This window comes from Amborella trichopoda, chromosome 8 (assembly GCF_054954075.1).
Source record: "Amborella trichopoda isolate Santa Cruz 75 chromosome 8, AtrichopodaSantaCruz75HAP2 v2.0, whole genome shotgun sequence".
In the NCBI taxonomy this organism is placed as follows: domain Eukaryota; kingdom Viridiplantae; phylum Streptophyta; class Magnoliopsida; order Amborellales; family Amborellaceae; genus Amborella; species Amborella trichopoda.
The window spans coordinates 45,090,161-45,117,181 of record NC_142343.1 but is presented as its reverse complement, the minus strand read 5'-3'; the positions used below and the strand labels follow the sequence as shown (position 1 = coordinate 45,117,181).

Below are 27,021 nucleotides of genomic sequence, written 5' to 3'. Positions count from 1 at the left end.
TTTGCAACAATAAGTAGGATTTAATGTTTTTTTTTTTTTTTTTCCGACAAGGTTATATAGGAATGAAACTTGAAACGTAGTGCTATAAAAACTCAACTACAACTACCTTGACTCAATTCCGATTCATTTCGAAGCATAATGGCCCATCTTATAACATGCTTTTCGAGGCATTTCATTTCAAGTGTCCACGTATCTGACCAAATCTGTACCATTTTTAGATCAATGAGATATTAGTGAATTTAAACTCCATTTTCCCAATATTTTCTAATTTTTAGAAAATCGGCGTTGATCAGAACCAGTGGGTGTGCAATTCAAGTCTAAAGTATGTATACCAACATCATGGGGCATTTAGAGAGCCATATTGATATCTTTAAATACATTCAAGGAAATATTGGTTACATTCAAATTCAGGAACTCTTAAAGTCATATGAACTGTTTTTACAGATTTTTTGGTTTCATGGAGTGCTGTAATACTTTAATCAACAAATTCCAATGGAGGGGAGGGCATGTGAGACTTTTTTGAAAAGTTCGGAGCTCTTTGGTCATTTTATCAAGTGGATGGATTTTCCTTCTTTTACAGTAATTAATTAGTAGTTTAAATGGTATATAAATATGAATCTTTCTAGATGGGTGTTCGTTGGGTCCGGGTCAAACGAAACGGCCATTCCGTACCACCCGAAGGAATCAATCTTTCCATGTTCAAACAATTCATGAATAGTGCACCAAGAATCTATTCTATTCTCAAATAAATAAAGTAACAAGATTCTATGGTCCCCCGCTATTTAAGTATTAGAATAATAAAAATACAAGGAAAAGGATTTTATGGTCCAGCAGCCTCATAGTGTGTAGCGCACTAAAAGTTCTTTTCTTTTTTTTAAAGTTTTTTTTAGCTATTTTGATGTAGTCAAGATTAACCTTTTTTTTTAAAAGAAATCCAAGAAAATATGGAAAAAAGAAAATATAAATACAATCTAGACGATTAATGTGAGGATGACATCAGTTTTAAGAATCATCTCACTGGGCACATTTTCACCAATTATGTTGAAAGATACTTAAATTTTTCCTTTTTTGGGTTTGGAACCGTAATAAAAATAAATAAATAAAATAAAATAAAAAAAATAATAATAAATGATGGTTCATATAAATATGATGATCCTTAAAGACCCATCATCATTTTTAAAGCTTTTGGTTTGAATTTGTTTTGTTGGCCGCTGCCGTGCCACGTCGAGTGGTAAGCGTATAAGAAGTAATATAAACGTATGAGGTGCCACGTCGAGTGGTAAGCGTATAAGAAGTAATATAAACGTATGAGGTGTGACTTAATAAAATATTATTATAAAGTGTCGTAAGAGTTTAAATACGAGAGACGAGGACTTCCACCTTAGAAAACTTTTGAGATCTTTCTCTCTCTAGTCGAAACACTGTGAGCTCTTCTCTCTAGCCGAATTTTTATCAGAAGCTCCCTCTCAAATATTTTAGGTAAGCGACTTCATTATCTTGAAAAATAATTCATTCTTTTTTTAAAATAAAATGAAATAATTATTTCTGCTTATTATCATGAATTTTAGGCGCGATAAATTTTATGCGCACACGACCTCATTATTTTGAAAAATAACCTTTTTAATAAAAATTGTGATATTTTATCTATATTGGAAAATTTGAATGCTGTAAATTATTAGAAATAAATTTATTTATTTTTTTTGTCTATTGTTAGAAAATTTTAGATACTGTAAAATTATTAGAATTAAATGTGATATTTCTGTTGTTTTTGAATATTTAGACATTGTAAATTTCATGTGCAAATGACTGCCTTATTATTTGACAATTAATATTTTTGCAGTTGATTATAGCATTGTTGTGAAATGTTTAATTGCGAATTGACATCTCATAAATTGTGATAATTCCGTATTCTTAAAATTCTATAAGAGTTTTTCTATACATATTAAATTGGCAATTATACTAGAATGTCTTTGCGAACTGCTACCTTTTTAAATTTGAGACCAAAATATTTGATTGGTTATTTTTGAAATGTTATTGAAAGTGACTGTTATTAATGGTTTAAATTAAATTCATATTAATGATTTCAGTGATATGTTGAGTACATGATATTGCTGCTTTCGAATGTTTAAAGAGATTTAGAAATAATTTAAGTATGCAAGTGGACTCATCCGGTTCGCCGGTGAGGTATAAGTGGACCTATCCGGGACGCCGGTAGGGATTAAGTGGACTAATTCGGCACGTCGGTGAAGTATAAGTGGACCTGCAGGGATTAAGTGGACCTATCTGGGACGCCGATAGGGATTAAGTGGATCCATCATGATGCTGATGGGGTATATAGGCGACCTACTTGGGACGCCAGTAGAGTAATTTTGTGAAATCGTTTGAATTATGCATTGATGTTAAAATGTTATATGCATTTCAATCATTTGGATTATGTTTAATTGTGCATTTCTGAAAGTGAAAATGCTATCTATAAATGCTTGTGCTTGCATTGTTTTTAATTGACCTCCATTTTGAAAGTTTGTTTATACCTTTCATTGATGATTATTTTTAGGATTATGATGATCACTTACTGAGTAGCCAAACTCATCAAACTATGGTAAAGATTTTTCAGGATAACTGCAGTTTCATTTTGAGTGCTCGGGATCAACTTTAGAAGATACTGTATTTGTGCCTAAGCTTTCATTTGTTACTTTGTAAGAATTCGCCACTGTAAATTTGTCTTATCAAGAGATGTATTTATGTTTTGACTGTCACATCTTAGGAATATCTGTATCGTAAATTCTTAGGGTGTGACAGGAACCCTATAAAATGAGATATTTAGGTAAATTTGCGCATATAAGTCACTCAAGCCAACTTACCTATTTCTCTTGCTTGTTCAGGACTCCAAACCAAACAAATGTTTTTCACAGAAAAAAACATATATCATTTTTTTGTGCTCGAAACAAGCGGTTATTGGTAATGCCCTTGTTGGAACAATATATTTTTATTAAAGAAACTATTGTTGGTTTGGGACATGAATAATGAGGCAGAAAGGAGGCGGAAATGAAAACAATTCTTCAAGGCCTCATGCTCATAAAGTGATCACAACATAAATCATAGAAGGATTCACTTCTATAATGCTGTTGTGATGGCTTTATATGGGGAGAACAATGAGGTGCTGATTTTCAAGTGTTTGTACAAGGATGACGTCCTAAACAATCTAATGCACATCTTCAAATAATGTCGAAAAATATTGTTTTATTACTAAAAATCTTGGTAGCGTCCTTAAAATTAATTTTTATTTATAATTATAAAATTTAAAGCTTCATAATTCTTGTAATCAAATAGATCTATAAACACTTGAAAATCTTGAAATTTGATGGTCCAAAAAGTGCATTACAAAATGCACTATTTCCAAGATTTGAAATCCATTTTTTCTTATATTCATATATCTTGAGCTCGAAATGATCGATTTGAGGATTTTAAGAGTCGAAACAACTTCTTCTAATGAATTTTTGATGTATTCCTTAATTTGATTGTTTAAAACCTCACCCTTAAACTTTTTTCAATAATAAAAAAAAAGAGATAAAAAGATTTAGGCCATTAGGGGTCACAACGGGTAAACCGAGGCCTTGGCCACTGAATTTGGCCTGAGGGCCAGTCCTGGGCTTGTTGAAATCTAGGTCCAATGTCTGGGCTGGGCCAGCATGGGATCATGGCTCGTCCTAAACAGACCAGCCTTGCCATCTTATTTTTCCCTTGTTATGAACTTAGAAAACATAGAGCAATTAATATCTACTGGTCTGACTCGGCCCGCCAAGGCCCATTTGGTCGGTCAACACCGGGCCGAGCTTGGGCTGTCTAGGGTCCCAGATGGCGCTTCGGTCGGTCTTTGACCAACCCCTCGCCACCCTTGAAGGTCATTTGGCATGATTGACTTCGGTGTAAAAATTACATAAGTACCCTCATATTAAGGTTCCAAAAACTAGGGAAGTGCAATGTGAACTTTTTCCAACGAAATAAATCAGGAGGTACCTAAGTAAAAAGAAATTGAGGTGTAACTACCCTGGTAAGTTAGGTAAATTGGTTGATTTTACTACCCCATTGATTTTCTGAGGTGATTTGACCATTTTATATTGATCATTTCTGGATAGGAAACTCTCCTTTTGGGCTACGAAAACACTAAAATTCATCCCAAACATGGTTTACAATCAATCTTTAAGGAGATTTGATTGGGGGCATTTATCTTGCTCCAAATCGAATCCAATTGATCTTAGGATGAGCAGAGATCTGAAAATTTTCAGATCAAACAATCCCCCGACTATGATCTTTTGGGAAGTTGACCATCAGCCCCGTTATCAAGCTAGACCACCCAAGCAGTGGCCATTAATAGATAAGTTTAGTTGAATTAACCAGTTTGAGGGCTAGAGAGATAAAGAAAAGGAAAAACTTGAAATTAGTTTACCTATTTTCCTTCTGAAATGTCGAAAGTCATTTATGAACAGTCGATAGTCGTCTATTCATGACTTGCCCAAAGTCGTCTATTCATGCCCTTTTTCGTTTTTTATTTTATTTATTTTATTTTATTTTTTAATGTTAACTTCGGAAAGGGGTGGCAATCGTGTTTGATTGACTTGTGCGGTCGACCTGGTCCGGGTCTAGGTCCAAATTTAGACTGGATCAAGTTGGGTCGGCTCCGAGTCTGGCTTGGACCCCATCGGGTTGGGTCAGGGTTGATTTGACAAGACCCAATATAAAATATATATGCTACACAAAAATCATTATTAACTTTTTAATTTCAAGACCTAGTTCTGGGTCGAGTTTGGGCCCAGGTCCAAATGACTTAGACTCGACCAGGACCCATGTCGGATCAGGGTGCAAATGACTTGGACCAACCCATAGCACTAAGAATGGGATTGAGATCCACTAGGATCCGGATTCGGATATGATCGGCACCAAAATATTCAGCTCTGGATCCAAATCCAGATCCAGTAAAATTATTTTATATATTATTTTAGAGTCATGATCCTATGAGACCCTCCCACACCCATGTGTGTAAGACCCCAAAGGATCACCATTAAATTTGGAGAAAGGTTTCTATACTTTTCCTACAGCATAGAAGTTCTATCCTCCCCCTACCATCCAGCCGTCCAATTTTGATCAAGAGAATCATTCACCGTTTGATCTTAGATGCGACATTTCAAAGTATTTTATTTTTGGTTTTTTTATACAAATTATATGAATATGAAATTTGGTACGTGCCATCTTCTCATTGGGGTGCACTTATAAAAAATATTAAAAATAATTTTCGATAAAAAATAATGATCAAAATACCCCTTGAATCTTTCAGTGTTATTTTGATCATTTTATTTGATTGAAAATTTTTTTTTTATATTTTTCGCTAGTGCGAGTTTAATAGAAGAATGGATGTCCAAAATTTGGTGTCAAAATAGTTTATAGACAAAACATTAAAAATAAAATAGTATAGAAACATGACATTGTGATTGGGGCAATCTTAACTCTTCATTCAGAATGGACGGTTGGATAAAGGGGAGGATAAAACTTCTATACTGTAAAGAAGCATAGAAAGCTTGCCTTAAATTTGACACAGATATCTAAAAAAGTCAAATCTCACATACATGTGACAACTTTTATAGAGATCTGTGTCAAATTTAATGATGATCATTTGAGGTCCTACGCACATGGGTGTAGAAATGTCTCAAAGGATCATTACTCATTATTTTATATATAAATAACTAGATCGGATCTAGATCAGATCCACATGTACTTAAATCCTATCCAAATTACGATTCAGATCTAAATTTTGGATCTTGATCTTGGATCCATACCCATATTCAAATAGGGTCTAAAATTCAAGTTACATATCCAAACGAGGTAAATTCTCAGCCCTACCATCCCAGGTCCGAGTTGATCTTGTTGGCCCAACTCAGCCCGGCCCAGCCAGCTGTCACCCCTAAATGAGACGACAAACATCTAACTCCAGACCTGGTGAGAATGGGACTACAAACATCAAAGGTAACTGCCACCGCGTTCTCCTTCTCATACATACACTCTTTCTTTCTTTCCCGGAGGAGGACGGACAAGAGATGCAGAAGACCACAACTCTAGGAGAAGAGTCGGAGGGACCAAACAAAAGTGAGGGAGCTAATAAAAAACAACGATGACGTAGCAGAGTGGACGGTGATTCTACTTTTATCAGGGCTTTTAGGAGTTTTAAAATGGTAATTTTTTTGAGAAATATTTTCCCGTGAAAAAATTCTCTTATTTAGCTAGATATAAGAATATTTTTACAACAATTAGCTGTCAATTGGTGTGAAAAGATGCAGAATATTTTTACAACAATAAGCTGTCAATTGGCGTAAAGAGATTCACTGCAGCAATTGGTGTGAAAAATATTCTAAGCATGATTTTTTCATATAAAAATATTTATCAAGAAATATTTTCACTTGAAACAAACGTGTAATCTCTCTTGGTCTATCTCTCTAACATCCTCGTTAGGAATATGTATATGTTCTAAAAGAAAATTTTTATATAAGAAGAATATGTATATGTTCTAAAAGAAATTTTTTATATAAAGCGGCAATATTAAACTGTAGAGAGTTAAGGCACACTTGAATAATGTTGTTTTAATATTGGAAAACCCTCTAATTGATCATCTTGACATCGAGATGTATGGATATGGAAAAAAAAGATTTCAAATCTCAAAAATAGTACATCTTGCAACACATTATCTAAACCGTCCATTTTCAAGAGGTATTTTGATCATTATAGTTCATCAAAAAATTCTTTTTTATTTTGTATTTAGGTGCACCCCATTGAGATATGGCACATACCAAATTTTATATTTATACAATTTGTAGAAAAGGAACTAAAAATAAAACATTTTAAAGCGTAAGATATACATCAAACATTAAGTGAGAAGTATAAATTTTCTATGTAGTGAGGGAAGTATAAAAAGCTTTCCCTTTTAAAATAAGATTTAAAAGGATGAAAAACAAAGAAGAAGACTAGGACAATATTCCTCCTTGAGAATTCTGCTACGAGATTGAAACCAGTTGTCCTTCCCTCATATTTATTTCCTATTGATAATCCTAGCATCTATTATGACCCACTCCTACACTAAGGTAACTAAACGCATGATCAACCCCACCTCCCACGCTCACACGCTCTGATGGAAGGCAAAATTGTATATATTTTTCATTTTTATTTAATTTCAAAGGATACAAATTATAGGTTAGCTTTAGGATTTATTTATAGAGTTTTAATTTATTTAGAGACTTAAAGATTTTTATATTTTTTTGTTTATTTTATTGATACTATTCACAAGTACCATTCATAGGTACTATTTACAAGGGTAAAATTATTATTACAAAATTAAAATTTAAATTGATATATAAGTCATCTTAATCATTGTATGGACATATAATACATTTGATCATTGAATTATAATATATGTAACAGATGTTTGGGGCCTTAAAATAATGAATTCCACGTGACTTTTAAAAATTGAAAGAGAAAAAAATTTAGGCTTTTGCAACCCTAGTTTGGGTGTTAGCTTGTTTCTTCATGATTATATTGTTCATTCAATATCCCCTGCATCACACTCACTCTCTCCCCTCTTCCAAAATCATCACTCAAAAATAAAAATAGTAACCAAATCCACCCCCATACTGATGTAACAGACAAAAAGTTAAACTCCCCATGCATCATTCACCACCTTTGAAATCAACCTTGTCCTCAAGAATTTAAAAATTGGGCAATGTACAGGACATAGCATAGCCATATCATGGAGGTTTGAGTAGAACCGGATCAAACTCAGCCGTAAAGAAATAATCATTGGTTACTACAATGGCATCTGGGCCCATATTGCTCATCATAATTGTTACATAAACCATTGTCTCTTCGCTCCATCTAGGTGGCAGTTAACCTTTAGACCCAAAGATACGCCCATTTAATTGTCATGGTTCTATTAAGGATTGGGCCCTTGTACCCTTCTTGCTGGGCTCACAATTTGTCTTCATGTAGACTAGCCAATCCAATTGCTCTCAAAGAGTTGTAAGTCTGAACAACCATACATCATAACAGGTTTCATCCTTTGGACCACTGATACGATCAACTAGTCGAAAAAGATCTGCAATCGCTTGGTTCACTAGCTCCTCAAAACTGTTCTTGATGTTCATGCATGGTGATTGTTTTCTAGAGCTTGGTGAATGCACCATTGAAATCTTCAAATTGGCTAGGGCCATAAGGGATGCACCGTGCCTACCCATTGTTTTCTCAAACCATTGATACCATCACACATTATTGCCCTCCAAATGAAAAGATGCTAGACTGACTTTTTGATCCTAGGTGTTCAGATGAAGAAGATAAACTGTTACAGAAATTTGATCATTGATGAACGGGAAGGAAAAGGTATGTTGCTACTATTTCAATGGACATAAAGCCCATAGGTTTGGCATGACTGCTCATGAAATAATTTAGCAGTCAAAACCTTAATTGATATGCTTTTGATCCATTGCTGCTATCAAGGCCGATATATTTTCAATGGTCTGTCATTGTTCCATTGCATTATCTTTAATGATCTACTTTTGTTTTTCCATTTACTTCAGTCTTCACTTCTTGGAGTCGAGTACCATCAGCAACAAGATATCACTTCCTTTCATAGCAAAAATTTGCAGAGAAAGAAGCAGAGGCCATGTAAGTGGCTCTGATGCCAAGTTGATATGGCGTCAATGACTGACAAAAAATCAAAAGAAGAGAATACTTGGGCTTATAACGCTTATATTTTATAACAAGAACAAAACAATGTTGCTCTACGATGGGGAGCTCCTTCAATTTCCGCTTTTAGAGACTCCATAACACTACTATGAGATGAATCTGATGTCCTTCCCTCATAGTAATCCCCTACTTATAGTTCTAGTAATTATTGTAACTAATTCTACTCTTACACTCTTACACTAAGATACAAACCATTTCCCTTCCCCACCCATCCCCTCTCCCCTCCCCCTGCCGTTGTTCTTTTTTCCCACTTCCTAGTAAGAATGCCCAGGTGTCAAGAATAGCATTATGGCAATTGAAAATTTTCCAAATTAGGATTCTTTAGAAAAGCTCTCTGGTCATCTTTCTTACACAACAAACTACGCCTGATTCCAAGTCCATTTTTCCTGTCAAAAACACAAAATGCGAGACATATATGTGCTCTGAAATTTCTGTACAAATTCTAAAATAACCAACAAAACTTGAGATAACTAAAAAATTACTGCAAAGTAAACAACCAAATTATTGTCTACTTGATCTAGTAATTCTTTTGATTTAAAGACAAAGAATAAGAATTCTTTAGAGCTTTGAGGTTACTTTCTCTCTGTACCTCTTGAAAGAAGCAGGTGAATGAGAATATTTTCAAAGACAACCCCAAAATATTAAAAATTTCAGATATTTGTTAAGTGCTTCGAGTGTCATTTCCCTTCTTATAGTGGCTAATTTGTACATCTTACTATTCAGAGGCTGTGTGACCATTCACATTCAAAATTGTCTTACAAGTGATCATTCTTATTAGGTTCAATTTATGAGCCATTCTGACTCTACACTTTGAACCTTGTTCAATTCATAATGACTTATAAAAATGGCACATCTTTCAAATGTAGCCTTTCAAATTACATGTGGCTGTACAGAGATTCACGGGAATTTTGACAACAACATTCCGACCAGAAACCTTTGAATCACAAAGACCAGCAGTTGCAGTTCTTCACAAATAACTGCTACAAATCAATTAAAAAGTATGTTTTTTTAATAAGCTCAATTAAAAAGTACTTTCAAATTACCTTTGAACAAGTCACATATATTACCGGTATCCTCATGTAAGAATACACCTTTGAAGTTTGAACCTAGTATAACTTAAGAATATAAATAGGAGGACCTGACTTTGGTAGGAGTACACTGTTAAGCATTGTTTTATCACGCCACTAGTACCCTTAAATATGCGATACATTTGTTCCAAGGAGGATAATCATTGTCCTTTTTAGGTTTCATTAATCAAGTCCTGCACAAGAATCTTTCCTTGAATTCTAGTGCCTCTAAAATACTTTCCCACAGGGCTCATAGGCAACAACATCATTGCCAAGCTCCTTAAGTAACCTGCCACTATAAATATGATTCATTTGAGAGGTGAACTTACTGGGTATCATTCCGGAATCAATCTTATAGATCTAATTGAACTATTGAGCACTTCTTATGAAATACAAACCTATACAAACACCCAGTAAGGAAGTTTTTACAAGGCATATTCCTCAAATAGAAATCAATCAAGTAGGGTCAAATTACTACCCCAACCCCTCCTCCCCCCCCCTTTCCTCCTTTTTCTTTTTCTACACAACTGATAGATACATTAATCACTCAACTTTAAGGAGGCAACCCGACTTGTGAACTCTTGTTATCCTGTTGAACTATTTTGATCATTGATAGGTATATACTTTGAACTAAATACGTTCGTTTGTTGGATTTATAGCTACCAGGATTGCCTACTTTGGTAAGCGATCATCCCATATAGGATCTTGATTCCATCACTCCCAGAACCAATCTCTCACGGATCTTGGTTTTTTGGCATTCAGGATCTCGTTCCCTTTTTCGAGGGAACGAGTTTCCTTTATGTGTTTGTGTTCCCGGTTACTATAGGATCTAATTCTTGAGTGATATGGTTCTCGATCCTAAGAATCTTTAGATCTAGATTCCATTACATTGGAACACAAGGATCACTGTATATTGCATCCAAATTCCCTGCAATTCTCGAAAATGAATGCTCCGTCTTTCTTTGCTTATTTAGTAGGCAATAATAAAAAGCATAGTTTTGGGTTACATTTTCTTACACACAGCAATTCAAAGAAAGGCATGGCAGTAGTGAGGCGTAAGTTTTGTACTTAAAAGGAAAAAGTTTATATAAGGTGTCACCTTATACTGTAGTTGTAAGGTGCGAAAATATTGATGGTGAGAAATCTTCTAGATGATCTCAGCCTCAAGATATATGGATATGAAAGAGGAACTAGATTTTGAGTCCCAAAAGTAGTACATCTTATAACACATGAACTAGACCGTGCATTTTCAAGATTTTTGAGTATTTATAGATCTGCTTGATCTACATCATTTTTTGAGATTTACATTTCAAAATTAGGGAAAATAGATTTTTAGCTATCATAAGGTTTCTAGAATGGGAATAACCTTTTTGGATAAATTTTTGAGGCACACCTTATTTGTATAGTATAAGGTTTCCACCTTATAGAAACTGCATCCAAAGTCAAAACTATAAAGGTCATAACTTATTTAATGAATTTATATAACTATATTTAATATAATGAACTATGGAGTAATTTAAAGCTCCCTATTTATTTAACAGAAGTTTAAGATTACATATTATTATTCATTAATAACGCTCGGAACTACCCAGTAAAGCCAGGGAGCGCTATTTAAACTTAGAGATAAGGATCTTGCTTTTCAAATAAATGGAGCTCGCTCCTATAAAATTGATTCCTGGCTCCATACTATGTTGGATCAATTTTCCCATAACACTGCCCAGGTTAAGAAAATCACAAACTTGAGCTTGGGAACTTCATTCCTAATCAGAGGATCCCTCTCCCCAAAATATTATAATAATCGACCCCATCTAATAGAGGAACTCGATCCCCAACACACATGGACCCTTTTCCCTACATTTGAGGTTGTACGGACATCGATCCCAAACATAGGGATCTTCAGGGTAGCTTCAATCCATTGATCCTGCACCCGATCCCGGAGCCGTTCCAATCCCACTCCCAACAACCATGGACTTGGATTTCAAATTTCCAAAGTTCGTGAGACTTCAACCATTACTATATGTTTGATCATATGTCTTAACTTTCATCACAACTATAATCATGGTATTTAGCGGATAATTCCTACAATCAACAGTATTGCAATAATCAGTGCATGCATAATAGACATAAGGCACATCAACATGATTCTATGCAAGCATTGGTAAGTCTTATCTTAATTATGTGCATACTTCTGGTATAGCATGACTTTGGTTAATGAATCAGTAATAACCAAGGCTGTTGAAATATTTTCCAAACATATGAGACCTAGACTTACAAGATCTCTATCATTATGATGTTTTTACTTAACATGTTGTCCATGATGTTTTACTTAACATGTTGTCCACATGTTGTCCATGATGTTTTGTACTCCTTTCTGCTTGACCAAGAAAAAGAATTTTGTGAGGAGGATGCATAATCCATAATCCATTCATCTGCCATGCTAGCATCATTAAGAGAAAAATATTCCTACTGCATAGTTGACTTATAAATAAAATCTTGAGTTTCACATTCCAACAATAAATCAGTGCCCACCAGGTAAGAAGACCCATAAGCTGAAACTACTGTCAACATCTCCTGTCCAATCTACTTAAACTATATCCTTAAGAACCACAGAGGATCTACCAATTTGAAAGTCTTTTTTTTTTTAGATAGTTCAGCAGTAGGATTTGTCGTGGAAAGTAGCTTGTCGTGGAATGTAGCATTATTGGAAACGTCAACACCTTAACCAATTAAGCCCCATCTCAAATCCTTATTTTGAAGCCTCCAATTCATTGTTCTTCAGAGATTCCTCCTAATTCTCATCACAATATTCTGTTATTTAATGCCTAGATTGCTTGTGAATGTATAATGATATTGACTGCATATGTCATGTCAGATCCAGCGCATGTATGACATAATTCAAACTCTCAACTCCCAATTACACTAGCATATGAAACTTTCCTTACTCCTTTAACATAGTTCATCACTCTGACACGTCCATTGATAGTTTGCGCACCCCACCACTTTATTGACGAGTTTCATATCAAACCTATTACAAGCTTTCAAGATTTTCTCAATATATTGTGATTGAGATAAATATATTTTTTATTTTGTTTATTCTCATCCCAAATGTATAATTTGCTCCACCCAAGTCATTAACTTCATAGATGGATTCCAACCGAATTTTCATATGCACTAGATATATCATATTTTTACTTGCCAATAATAATAGGTTGCGGTTCTATGGAGCCGAGGCTCTAAACAATCAAAGTAAATCGCACCTTCAAATAGTGTCGAGCAAATTGGTTTCAATACTGGAAATCTTTGTGATAGCTTTAAAATATATTTTCATATTTAATTATAAAATTTAAAGCTTCAAAAATAGAGTAGATCAAGTAAATCTATAAAAACTTAAAAATCTTGAAAATTGACGGTCCAAAAATTGGCTACAAGATGCACTATTTCTAAAACTTGAAATCCCTTTTTTTCTCATGTCCATGCATCTTGATGTCAAGATGATCAATTTGAGGATATTTGGGCATCAAGACAACCTCTTCTAGTGAATTTTTGAAGTAGGCTCTAATTTGATTGTTTAGAGCCTCGGCTCTATATAAATTTTTTCCATAATAATATCGTCAGCATATAACGAAAAAGTGTCATACAGTACCCCCACTTATCTTCAAGTAATTCTTTTCTTTTGTCAGGAAGTATACATTTACAAGTCAGAAGACCATACTAATAGTAAATACTAAGTAAGAATTAAATTAACCAACTTACCCAAATACATTCCAGTTGTACCAACCATCAATTTGTGTTGTGACTTGTGAGGGTGATGATATGGCCAATTATTGCAGGTCCTGTGCACCTATAAACATCTTATCACCAGTTGCATAGCATGAATAGGTCAAACGATAGAAGCACTTGAAGTCCAAGAATGAGGTCAAATGAAATTAACAGGAGAACAAGTATAACTTTCAAAACATTCCAACCACCCTTTTCTTGAAGTGCACTCAGTCAATACTCTATATAGAGTTCATAGATAGTAACAATTTTATTCATGGAAACTTTTATAAAATGAAAACAGGATTCTCCAAAATCATGCTTCAATAATTATTTAGTCATCACCAGTTTCCCCATGCATTCTGGCATGACTTAATACAACTGGCTCCATATAATTAACAAACATCAACACACAAACACAAACACATGCGCGCGCACAGAGAGCATGAATAGATACAATTAACCAATAGAAGCATTTGATGTTCCAAGAATAAGGTTAAATGAAATTGTTAGTAGAAAAAGAAATACAACTTTCAAAACACTCCAACCACCCATTTCTTTAAGTCCACTTAGTCGATATTCTATATACTGGGCTCATACATAGTAACAATTTTATTCATGAAAACTTTTATAGAATGAAATCAGGATTCTCCAAAGTCATGCTCCTTCAGTTTCCCCATGCATTCTGGCATGACTCAATACAGTTGGATCCATATTATTAACAACACATACAAAAACACACATGAGCGAGTGCGCAGACACCCAGACAGAGCATGAATAGATAAAATTAACCAACAGAAGCATTTGACATCCAAGAATAACGTTAAATGAAATTGTTAGTGGGAAACGAAATATACCTTTCAAAACATTCCAACCACCCATTTCTTGAAGTACCACCCAATCAATATTCTGTATACTGGTTTCATACATACTGAGTTCATACATGGTAACAATTTTATTTATGAAAACTTATATAAAATGAAAACAGGATTCTCCAAAATCGTGCTCCAATAATTTTTTTAGTCGTCTCTAGTTTCCCATGCATTCTTGCATGACTCAATACTGTTGGCTCCATATTATTAACATGTACACACACGTAAAAAATATGTGCACGACCACACACATGCTCACCCACGAACACCTAACCCCATGCAAGCCCCCACACGCATACTCACACACATGCACATACATGCACGCGCATGCACACATAAACAGAGGGCTCCACATGGGCCTAACAAGTGCTTACATTATCCAGCCATAAACATCTATGGCCAACCCACCCAGAAAAAAAGAGACCGATCCCTTTCTAAATAGATAGCCCCCACCCCCCAGAGACATACAGACTTTTCCCTCCATAAAGACAGCCCTTCCCGGCCTTTCTTTCCTCATCATTCATAATTGAACTGATGATCCAAAGGCGTGTTCTGCTGGGCAGCTAAAGGAAGGCAATCACGGGTTTCACGGATTCACTTCTGATCCCATAACAGGATACTTGTCCGTGGGGCAGGGAGAGCTTCCCAAACAACGACTCTTGATCCCTCATTCGACTAAGAATTTTGGAATTCAGTAACAGCCAATCAATTCAAGGTTTAGCGGGAAAAAAGCTCGTCTCTCCCCCTTCCCCCTTGCTGCTTTGCCCCTGGGTTTGTCAACCAACCTGGCATGTTCAGACCGGGGTGGCAGAAATCTTCTCCTTGGAAAAATGGAATGAAATGCAAATTCATTGAACTTTTGTACTTAATTCAATTCAATTAAGTAGCCGCACATGTCATGGACATCCCGCTTCTATATACCACAATGACGTATCAATTCCTATTGATAGTCAGGATGGGTGAACATAAAAATCTTCAATTTGGATTTTCGAATAGTGGTAACATGGCAGACATTGAGTGCCTCTAACAAGGCCCTTCAGGCCAGCCAACAATAAGTGTCAGGGCAATATTGTCTATTGCCGCAATTATGGTTCCTTTCAATAGCCCCTTGGGTCACTGTACATATCATGTATATGTTCCATTTCAAAGCATATTTTTATTGTATGCAAGGATATTTCAATTCTTTTACTCAAAGACTATTCTAAGCCTTCTTGCCTGTTTCATTCATGCAATCTATCTAAAATAGATGTAATGAGCATGATTAATGTACTTTACATTTATCAATTCTGTCCAAAATAAGATCTTTTGAGGGATTGATTGAAATTATAGACATTGTAATGTCTTATTCCATCCAAAATAATATCTCTCATGAATGCAATGTGAGATATTGATTTTATCATATGCTTAAAACCCCTCATGAAAAAAAATGTCCTCTTTGGCAGAGCAACAGTCATTTCAACTACCTATTGTTAACAATGGATGGTTGATGTACCATGCAGTTTGCTGTTTGTAAACTGCAGTTATCACTATATGTAATCCCTTACATTTTCTATTTTTTTTTATTATTAAGCCATGCCCTTGTGTCCCATATTACTGCAGAAAGAAATTCAGGTCTCCCTTACTATCTTCAGAATATCGACTACATGTCTCCATATCAGGGTGACACACGAGACAGGGCTCCTAAACAGAAGTAACGCCCTTCCATGACCAAGCACCATAGGGAAAGTATGTTAATGCTAGCTGCACAGGAAAGATAACTGGCCAAGTGATACTTACATATCCCAAACTCAGATAGACCTATTTTCATCAAGCTACTGGGTGTTAGGTTCTGCTCTTCATAAATACAGTTCTTAAAATTGCGTTCAGTACAAAGCAAAGGCATGGTTAATGACAGCTACGAGAAAACATCAATTAGCTTCCTTTTCAAGCTATAGAGTAAACTTTCAGTAGATGACATTCAACAAGTTGGTCTGAGAGCTAGCATTTACTAGGTTTAGAAATGGACAACTCATTCATGAGCATGTATACCATGCTCCCTCAGAAGCATAATTTACTTCTACTCCCTCTGTTAGAAGACCTACTTGGGAGGATTTTTTCAATCTGAAATTTTGGGATCCACCTAAAAATCATTAGATAATTATTCTCAAAAGAAAAAATATTGAAATTTGAGTTTTCTAAGACTTAGATCTCACCATCTAAATTGGATCGTCTCTATTCAATCTCAAGACATTATCTTTTCCAAGTGCATAAAGGGTGCAAATAAGAATTTTTTTTATTGACGTTAATCTATGGGTTGAAGAGGTTACGTCCCCAAAATTTGGTCCTAAAATTAATTCTACGTGGGGTTTTATACTCAAGCACGAGTATAATATCTTTTGGCTTCGTTTGTATGCAAAAAAAAAAAAAAAGTCGTTTTATCACTTAGTCAAGATAAATAAAAAAATAAGTCTAATACAATATATCCAAGGAAAAAATGCTCAGTGACTCGCCCGAGTTAAACTAGACTCAGGCATGTTACTCTGACTCGCCCCATAGGCGAGGCCAAGTAAGGTGTGCACCCTAATTTTATATTATAAATAATATCACATTCATTTTAATGCAAATAACATCCAAGGGTCTTTTTGGATAACATCAGATTTTAGCTTATTTTTAAGTACCCATTTACAACCTAGAGGTTTCCTATGTTAGCTAAATCATATAGCTCCAAGACTTTATTTTTCTCAATCGATTTCCTCTCTCATGGCATTAAGCCATGCTTGAGATTCTTGTGACTCTCTTTATAACAGGTGTTGACCACATATTGAATATTTTGGTGGCATTTAGTTATACTTATTATAATGCGAGAGCCACAAAATATAGTCAATTAATGATAAATTCCAATTATACTTACCAAAAATAAAAAATGATGGTTTGCTATTGCACCAAATTTATCTAAGATTCTCAATGTACGGTTTATGGGCTTCATGCTTGGGGCTCAAACCCCCTCAAACACCACCATAATATCCCTTTCTTAATTATTTTACTAATATGTAATCCCAAGACCTCTCTTGGGAGAGACCCCCGAAGTTAGCCAACGCATCATTTCATGCACTGCTTAAAGCAATAGCTAAATTATGTTATATATAGTATCTTTTCCTCTTTTTGTTTTTTATTTATGTTACTAATATGTCAATTTGTGATGAGATTCAATCCCAAGACCTCTTGGGAGAGACCCACAAGATCTAACCCGTGCCATTTCAGGCATTGTGTAAACATAGGCAAATCATTTTATATATAGTATCTTTTATTCTTTTTTTTATTTTTTTTAAAATGAGCTGGACTCTCATTACTCAAACTCAACCACGTAACTCGCCTCGGCCAGGGGCAAATCCCTTGGCAGAGCCAAGTCCCAGTACCTTGCATAAAAAACATAAATAATCTGAAGAGCAACCTAAACATACCAGATATAAGAAAGTGACCAGTTCATTTTAAGCATAAACCTACGATAGTCATGCTTACTTGACATGGAACAACTCATTTAAATGCAACTTTTCGAGGTGCATGCATGGCTGAACATGTTGAAGAACATCCCATTTAGGTGCCTTTCAGAAGTCATTTTTATCACTTATCCTCTCAATAATTTGGGAAGCCTTGTCTAGCCGGTTTGCTCTTTCATAAATTGCAGCCACCACCAAAGACAACTCCTTTTTATTAGTATTAGGATCTGAATCCAGCCTCAAAAACAGAGATTCCACCGCATCCAAATCTCTCCTTGCACCATAGAGGCTCAGCATTTGGAAATGGATTTGGGTCGAGAATATGCACCCCTCCTCTTGCATCTCTTGGTACACAGCTTCTGCCTTCTCAAACTCTCGCAACTTCCCATAAGCATTCAGCACGGTGGCGATCGTGTCTGAATCAGGAAAGTGCCCAGCCTCTCTCATATTCTCATATACCTCAACAACATTCTTGTGCTTGTTGTGCCTTGCAAACATCTCAATCATGCAACAAAACACACTAATATCCTTCACCTCCCCTGCATCAAAGGCTTGACGAAAAACCCAAGTGGCCTCCTCTATCCGCCCTGCCTTTGCAAGTATAGCAACAGCCGTCTCTCTGGGCACATCACCACCCGGACGCCTAAGTTCATGAAGCAACCTCTTGGCATGCCCAACAAGCCCGGCTTTCTCATATGCCACGATCATGGTTTGGTAGAGCACCTGATCAATCTTAGCCCCCGAGCTCCTAAGCTTTTGAAAGAGCCGAGCTGCCCTATCAAGCTTCCCCGCCTTCTCCCATATGGAGATAATTGTGGAGTAGGTGAGAGCGTCGGGCTCAATCCCCCGCCCTTGCATCTCTTGCACCAAATTTGAGGCCTTCTCATGCTCGAGTGACTTCCCATAGATACCAATCATGGTGTTGTAGGTGACTACATTTTGTTCAATCCCCTTCTTTTGCATGAGGCGGAACAAGTGGATAGCCTCACCGAAAAGCTCAGCCTCTCCATAAACGGCAAGCATGGTGTTGTAAGTTACAACAGATGGGGCAAGCCCAATGGCCGGGATCATGCCCCAAAACAAGCGATCGGCCTCCTTCACCATGCCCAATCTTCCATAGACATGTATCATGATGTTACAAGCAGTAAGGTCAGGCTTAGGGCTAACCCCATTGCCATGGCCTCCTGCCATTTGTGAGAACAAAGAGAGGGCTTCAACCAAACGGTCAGCGCGAACAAGAGCAGATAGAATCGAAGTGTACGACACGGCATCAGGGGCCACCCCGCGCTCGAGCATCGATGCGATGAGGGCTACGGCACGTGCAAAGAGCCCTGCACGTGCCAATGCGTCGAGGGCGGCATTGTAGGCGATGAGGTCAGGCACAATGTTCGCCGCCTGGAGGCTTGCAAACAATGCCAGAGCCTTTGTGTGGTCACCCAAACGTCTCGCAAGATGAATAAGGTTGGTATACAGTACAAGATCGCCTTTGACTCCATCTTTCTCCATTTGCTGGAGCCAATACAGAGCAGGCTCAAATTGGCCGTCGCGAGCCAATGCAGCTATCAAGGTTGAGTAAGTGTACTTGTCTGGACTCGTGCGTCGAGAACGCATCTCATGCATGAGGCCACAAGCAAGATCCCACTGTTGGGCTCGTAGCACATTTCGGATGACAACGTTGTATGCGAAGACAGAAGGGGGATAGGAAGCACTCTCGAGCATCCAATCGTGGAGGGCGAGACAGCGCCGCCAGTCGGGCTCGCGAGCAAGAAGGGACACCATGAAGCGTAGGGAGACATGGCCCTTGTATGGGGCCATGGCGGCATGAAGGGACTGCTCATCATGGGTTTGGGCGAGCGTGGAGAGGACCTCCTCCATGTTCACGAAATGGTCAAGGGAAGCGAGTCGGAGGGGCGAATTGGGCCGAACCCATATGTATTTACGAAGAGCCGAGGCCTCAAGAGTTGGGCTTCGAGAAGTGGGCTTTGTCGAGAAATGGGGGGAAATGGAGGATGAAGAAGAAAAGGTCAGAAATTTGATTTTTGTGGGCAATTGAGGAGGAATGGTGAGTGAAGAATGGGCAAAGATTAGGGTTTTGGGTTTAGTGTAGAATTGGGGAAGAACATAGGGTGAAGAAGAGGACAAGGGAATGGTGGGTGAAGAATAAGAGAAGATCAGTGTTTTCGCTTTGGGAGAGAATGGGTGGGAAATGGAGGGCAAAGAGGAGGGAAGGTATAGGGGAGTGGCAATGGCGGTTATTTCAGAGAGTTGGGAGGAGAAGGTGGAAGAAGGAGAGGGCAAGAGAAGTGAGGTTGCCATGGTGGTCATTGTTTTGATGGTTAGGTTTGGACTGGTCTCGATTTCTCTGTCTTGACGCAGAATCCTGGAGAATCAAGTGCCACACGTTTCAGAGGAAATTATTATGATGCGCTAACAATGTGATAACAACCTGTCTAGTGAGATCAAGTACAATTACATCAACATCAATAAAACGCATACAAGCAGACCAATCTACAAGGCCCCCATATTCTACAACTTGAGTTACACCATTACTTATTACTGGGGCCTGCACAAATTATATTCATAACTTTCTCAAGAACAGTCTGAATTCATCCTTTATGCACCCAAAGCATTTAAGTGAATTCGATCATTTCAGAACCCTGTTCGACAACTAACATCGAATGCAATAATCTAAGTTACATCAGTTCCTCAATATTCAATAAAATACAGACTGTTAGATAAATAAATGAAAAGGCCCAGCTTACACATCTCGAAAAATGCTTGCAATCTAAAGCCCTTCAAAATTCTTTCATGGAGTTCTAAATTTCTGCAGATAGATACTGAGAAAAGAATGTTCTTGAAATCCTAGAATTACCTGAGAAACATCTTAAAAGGAAATTCAGCCAATCAACCAAGGCAAAAACAATATTTTCAGTTTTTGGAAATCTAAACAAACTATTAAAAAACAAAAGCATTTGCATAAGAACATGACTCGCAATTCTGCCAAATCAAAACCGACAAAAAGGACGCCATTTGAATTGGGCTTCAATAGGGACTAAACAATAATGAGTTATCAATTCAGTTCCCAAGTATAGTTTCTATTACACTCCCATGCCTATTCTAAGCTTCGAGTTACCATGAACCTGAAATAGGTTTTGTCAAGAAATGAGAACTTTGAAACAGACATGGACCTTGAACCTTTTGCTGGATCGAAAACGATCTAAGTTTACTCCATTTAAAATAACTCCCTTCAAAAGGAAATACACAAGAATGAGCTATTGTAAAGTTGGCTCTATCTTGATTAGAGCTGAAATCTGTAGTTATTTACATAAGAGAAAGGGGGAAATACAACAATTCGCAGAACTGGCATACAAGACATGGCTTGCAATTCTAAGCCTGCAAAAGTTATGGGTTTTTCTCTTATGGGGTAAATTATTATATTGTTAGAACAATTTGGGGTTCTCTGAAACAGGTTTGTTCCTCACAAATGAAGAAGGAATTTCCCAGAAGAAGCCATCCACCTCTGTTTAGTTGTCGGCATAGTCGCACCAAAAGTAAAAGCAATTTTCAGGAATACAGTCTTCATTTCCAGAAGTAAAGAAGCCTCTCTCTCTCTCTCTCTCTCTCTCTCTCTCTCTCTCTCTCTCTCTCTCTCTCTCTCTCTCTCTCTCTCCTCCCCTACAATCAGTTAAAGGTAAGGAATCCCCATTTTTCCCTTTTTTTTTGAGAGAGAAGCACAGAGCCATAGATCTGCATATCAAAGCTCCACTCCAAATCATTCATCTAATAATCTCATCCGTAAAAACAGGGGCATGCAGGGAAAGGAGATCAGATCACTCCCACCCAGCAACCCTCATGTAAATACAATACAACACAGAGAAAACAAGAGAAGAAAAGGAGAGAGGGAGAAAGATCCAAAGAGAGGCAGACAACAACGATCAGAGCTTCAATCATCAGAGACGCAGAGCCACGCTCTCAAGCTCCTCGTCCTCTTCGTCACGAGGAGGGAGGTTGAGGTCGATGAACAACAAGGGTCTCCTTGTGTCATCGACCACTGACGACGACGAATCGCAGTCGCTGTGCGATGGGTCTTGATGAGCCTGAGAAACCGCAGGGGCCTTCGACGACTGCAGCCGTGGGGGACGTGGCCTACTAAATGACTCCACTGTCGAGCTCAGAGTTGTACTCGTGCTTACAGCAGGGGCGGCATTAGAGGGGGGGAGGAGAGAGGGAAGGGGAGCATCTGTGGTGGCGATGTTCGGGAGAGATGAAGGATGATGATGCAAAGGGAAATTGGTTTTGGCTTTCGGACCGCGGAGGGAGCGGGCGGCAGCGTCGTAGGCCCTGGCAGCAGCCTCAGCTGTGTCAAAGGTGCCAAGCCATACGCGGCTCTTTTTCCACGGGTCGCGGATCTCAGCAGCAAAGCGACCCCATGGCCGCTTGCGGACACCACGGAAGCGTATTCCGACTTCCTTAGGGGTGCCACCGGCAGCGGCAGCAGCAGATGATGGCCAGGGCATCGCGGCAGACGGGTCGGCAGTGGCAGCGCCCCGAGCCCCGGCCTTGCGCATCGTGTTCTTAGTGCTCCGGGGAGCGAGACCAATCGGTGGCAGGGGGGAACAGATCTGATGATCCGATGGGGAAGAGAAGGAGACGGATTGAGAGAGAGCACCAAATGGAAGGTCTTTTCTTCCTCTAAAGAGAAATGGAGAGAGAGGGGTCTTCTTTTTCCTCTATCCAGTTGAGAGAGAGATGATAGATTGGTTTTTTCTTCCTCACCCAGAGAGGGAAAGAGAGATTGCTTTGTTTCTTCCTCCACTACAGAGATAGAGATTATAGAGAGAGAGAGAGAGAGAGAGAGAGAGAGAGAGAGAGAAGTGGGTTTCTTTACCTAGAGAGAAGGTGGTTCCTCTGATGAGAGATGGGGTTGGTGGCTTCACTTCTTTCCTTCCAGAGAGAGAGAGAGAGAGAGAGAGAGAGAGAGGGTGGATTGGTTTCTTTCCTTCCTGCTTCTTGCTTTCTTCCTTTGAGATTGATGGAGAGCCTGCTTTTTTCTCTCTCTAGACGAGGAGAGAGAGAGAGAGAGAGAGAGAGAGAGAGAGAGAAAGAGGAGAGAGAGAAGTTGTTGGATGATGAAGAAAAGGGAGGGAAGGCGGGCGGACAATCACAAAACTTTCTCTCTCTATCCCTGTTTCTCTCTCATTACAGTAAATGCTTTTACCTCTTTCATTCCGACTTTCTCCCTCTTCCGACCACGCCCCTACCCGATCTCTATATGGCCGAGGCTTTATGAAACCAAAATAAACTCTCTCCTCAAATTCTTGTCCGGATTGTACTTTTGACGACCACAATCTTTATGAGGGTTTTAGAATCAATTTCTAATACGGATAATAATCTTCAAAACTCAAAAAAATAATACCGATCTTATCGATAGGTGAACATTTATTTTTAAAGTAAAATGAACGGTTCGGATAATTTATTATAATAACCATTAATTTTAGAGGTTGAAATCTTAATTTTTTTTCGTAACCACAATGTTCAAGTCCGAGACGATAGATGTAAAGGTTTTCCAATGCTTAACTAATAATTTTTTGTGAGTTATAAAATGAGGAATTACTTATTTTAATAGGGCTTCGACGCTGTAAAACCGTTTTTATTCTCAAGATTCCTCTGTTTAAGCTAAAACTTCCAATAAAAAATAAAAAATACAAAACCCATATTTGGGATTTGCTAGAAATTGTTGTGATCACAAATCCTAAAAAATAAACTGAAACTTGGACTAAATTTGAAAGGAAAATCACTCTCTCTCATATCCATTGAAATGGTGAGTTACATTTAAAATATTGATGTTAGCAGTGTTCGAGAGAGAGAGAGAGAGTCAATTTGAAATGGAATTAGGAACCAATCCGGTTTCTTGTTCGAATTTGGAATCAGTCAAGTTCCCTACATATGGCCAATTTTTTAACAAGAGAAGTAGGAGATCCAGCCGAATCCCTTGGTTCCCCCATTTTTATTTTATTTGTAATTTTGTAGCGTAATTACAAAAAATATTTATTGTTTTTAAAAAAATTAAATAATACCCAAATTCTTTAAAAATCTACGTCTATATTCATTTGTCACCATTTTTTCTCTTTTACCTATGATATTCTTCACTTACTTATTAGGTTCGTGATGCTTTATCACAGACTTCCCACTTCATTCTCTTTTCATGAAGGAGCCCTAAAAGCACCATCACAGTATCAATAGAAACATAATGATCTGAACGCAAGGTAACATCACGACTCTAGCATAGCCGTGATGTTCACTTGTCAAAGACTGCTTGGAGCAATACATTGCTTGTTTTTCAAAGGACCATTGTGGTTCTATTAAGACATTGGTGGTCTATGAATAAGCCCTTTGACATTCACAGTCCTATTAGAATATAGTCTTTTCATGAATAGTATTTCGGCTAAAAAAAAAAAACAAAAGCATGGAAGTAAATTTAAAAAAGGTTGCGGTTCTGATAAGGCAACAACCTCTTTTTTCTTTTCTTTTTTTTCGTTCTTTTTTCTGACCATTAAGGTTGACTAGACGAGAATGGTTAAAAAAGAAGGAGCAGAAGTAGGAGGAGAAGGTTAAGAGGGAAGAGAAAGAAGAAAGGATGATAGAATTTGCGAGAAAACAGAGAGAGAAATGGTGGAGAATTCGAAGAACGAGAATTTAAGAGAGGGTTAGGGGCAATAGAAATTCCTCGGTGAGGAGAAGGGGAAGAAGGATGAGAAAGAATGAGGAGTTGAAATGGAATATAGAGGGGAAGATATGGAGAGAAAGCAAGGCATGAGACTGTGAGGGTAGAAACCGATGAAAGTATGTTGCTGCTATTGATCCATTTTTCCTATTTACAAGTTTTTTTTTTCTTTTTCTTCTCTTTCTTTTTGTCGTTTTTCTATTTTTCTTTTCTGGTGATATAGTAGCCGAGAAGAGAGAGGAAGAGGAGAGAATAGTTAAAAGGGGAGATGAAACAGAAAGAAAAGAGGAGTCAGAGAGAAGTTGAGATGGAGCTTGGAGGTAAGAGTGCTACTTTGGCGAGCCTGTCTGTTGTGGTATTAGCTTCTCTATGAATGTGTATGAAAGAAACTGGTGGTAAAGAAATAAAAATAAAAGCATTCTGATAAAAAATTGGTGCTGGGCACCAGGGGAGTTGGCTAAGTTTTGAGGCATAGAGAATATTGTTGTTCGAGTCGACCTCTAATTATATCCTTGCAAATTGGTGCGCTATTCAAGATGCTCCCCTGATATCTTCAAGTAGAGCATGTGCTTCGAGTATGGAGTTCTCAAGTGACCTGAGAAAAACAGGAAAACTCTTTCGATATTGGCAACAATGTCATAAAAAACTGAGGGGTATAAGGTTTCCAAGGGAGGAACCATGCGTGTTAACTTTGAGGAAACCGAAAGGAGGAGGACCCCAAATAGCAGGTGGGGGACAAGAAAGCGAAATGAGGCACACCCAGTTAGCTCGAAATTGGTCGAGGAGATTGATTTGTAAACTGGAATTACCTTGGCCCAAGAAGGAGATGAAGGCCAAAATGGAAGCAAAAAAAGTGAAAGTGTTTCTAGCAGTACCCTTAAAGATTATTGAGATCCTTTCTAACCAGACCAGCCATAACAGAGCGAGTACAGATATGCGCCACAACATACGACCACTACTAGGGAATGGGGGGGGGGGGGGGGGGGGGGGGGGGGGGGGTGGGGGGCAAAGAGTATGGAGAATAGTTGTTAGAGAGGCAGGGATGACCCATTGGAGGCCAAAGAGTTGGATGAGGGAGGACCACAAGTAAGAGACCACGTCACAGTAGACAAAGAGGTGAGGAATATTTTCCTCATTGTTATGATCGAGACTGCAGTGGTTGGACAACGCAGGGCCACACCTTTGAAGTTGGACTAGAGTCAGGACTCTCCCCCTGGAGAAGAATCCAGGTGAAATCTTGGACCTTAAGAGGGACGAGAATGGGGCAAACTTTATTGAGGAAAGGAGAGGATTGGGGAGCCCAGTGTCTTCATTGTTGAAGGAAGAGAATAACAAAGAAAGAAAGGGGAGGGAGTTAAGAGAGGTAATCTCAAAGACGTTCAAATTTATCCTGAAAATAGGAGCCCATATCAAAATAATGCCCTTGCGTTCCTCATAGGTGGCCACAATACCATCCTGTCGATAGCAAGGAGGAAGAGAGGGGGGAAGAGGTTGGTCTCCAATCCAAAAATCTTTCGAGAATTTAACTCTAGATTCATACCCTGTTGAAAGTTCTAAAAGCAGACTTGGAGGAGGATATGGAACTTCAAGCACTTGAGGCAGGGTGCATAAGAGAATAGGGAAGCCGTCCATCATCTTGGAATTCATATTTAGTAGATATGAGTCGTTTCCGCAGGAAAGGGTGTGGGGCCGTGAATCTCCGCCACCATTTACTTAAAAGGGCATAATTCACAGGGGTTAACTTCTTACTGCCTAGACCACCACACTTTCTGGGGATACAGATTGTGTTCCAGGCAACAAGGTGAAATTTATGCACTTGTGATTCGCCATTCCAAAGGAATTTCTGCATGATTTTCTCTAGCCATTTGGCTACAGGAGGGGATCTTAAAGAGAGACATCTAGAATATAAGAATGTTGGCCAGTGTTGCTTTGATGAGGGTAATCCTACCTCCAAGGGACAAGACAAGAATCTACTTTTCCAGCTATCCACCTTCCAAGAGAACTTCTTCAACATATTGTCCAAGAGGTGTTTCTTAGGTTTACCTAGATAAAGTGGAAGGCCCAAATAGAATGAGGGAAGGTACTCGAAAGCACAACGTAAGTGACTAGCTAAAGATTGCATTTCAATTTATGGAACCTGAACTCCTAACATTTTCGTTTTGGACATGTTGACCTTCATCCCTGTAGTCAACTCGAAGCATTTGAGAAAGAGCCAAAGACTATTAACTGAGGGTTCGCCCCATAGAAAATGAGGGTGTCGTCAGCATACAAGAGATGGGAGATGATCAGGCCAACTCTAGAGACTTAGAAACCAGCAAGGAGACACTGATCGTACAGTCTGGAGA

General features: G+C 38.0%; 2 protein-coding genes across 5 annotated transcripts; both read right to left on the bottom strand.

Moving 5' to 3' along the window:
• Positions 1-7,693: 7,693 nt before the first annotated feature.
• Positions 7,694-23,033, bottom strand: LOC18432448 (Tetratricopeptide repeat (TPR)-like superfamily protein). Of its 4 annotated transcripts, XR_016060945.1 has the most exons (4): positions 22,841-23,033; positions 17,975-20,332; positions 13,602-13,689; positions 7,694-9,167 (listed from the first exon to the last, which is right to left on the bottom strand). XR_016060945.1 is itself a non-coding variant. In XM_088874077.1 (2 exons), the coding sequence occupies exon 2, from the start codon at positions 20,275-20,277 to the stop codon at positions 18,061-18,063; it is 2,217 nt and encodes a 738-aa protein (XP_088730203.1). In that variant the 5' UTR covers positions 20,278-20,332; positions 22,841-23,033; the 3' UTR covers positions 17,615-18,060. The 4 variants fall into 4 exon arrangements, 1 of the variants encoding a protein (XP_088730203.1); XR_016060942.1 differs by lacking the exon at positions 7,694-9,167 and having other exon boundaries at positions 13,408-13,689; XR_016060944.1 differs by lacking the exon at positions 7,694-9,167 and having other exon boundaries at positions 13,408-13,681.
• Positions 21,701-22,596, bottom strand: LOC18432447 (ethylene-responsive transcription factor 3). The gene has a single exon (XM_006842550.4). It carries the CDS (start codon positions 22,518-22,520, stop codon positions 21,903-21,905), a length of 618 nt encoding a protein of 205 aa, XP_006842613.1. The 5' UTR covers positions 22,521-22,596; the 3' UTR covers positions 21,701-21,902.
• Positions 23,034-27,021: the final 3,988 nt, after the last annotated feature.

Coding starts and splice junctions, on each gene's coding strand:
- LOC18432448 (XM_088874077.1), bottom strand. CDS start 20,277: ATGACCACCATGGCAACCTCACTTCTCTTGCCCTCTCCTTCTTCCACC.
- LOC18432447 (XM_006842550.4), bottom strand. CDS start 22,520: ATGCGCAAGGCCGGGGCTCGGGGCGCTGCCACTGCCGACCCGTCTGCC.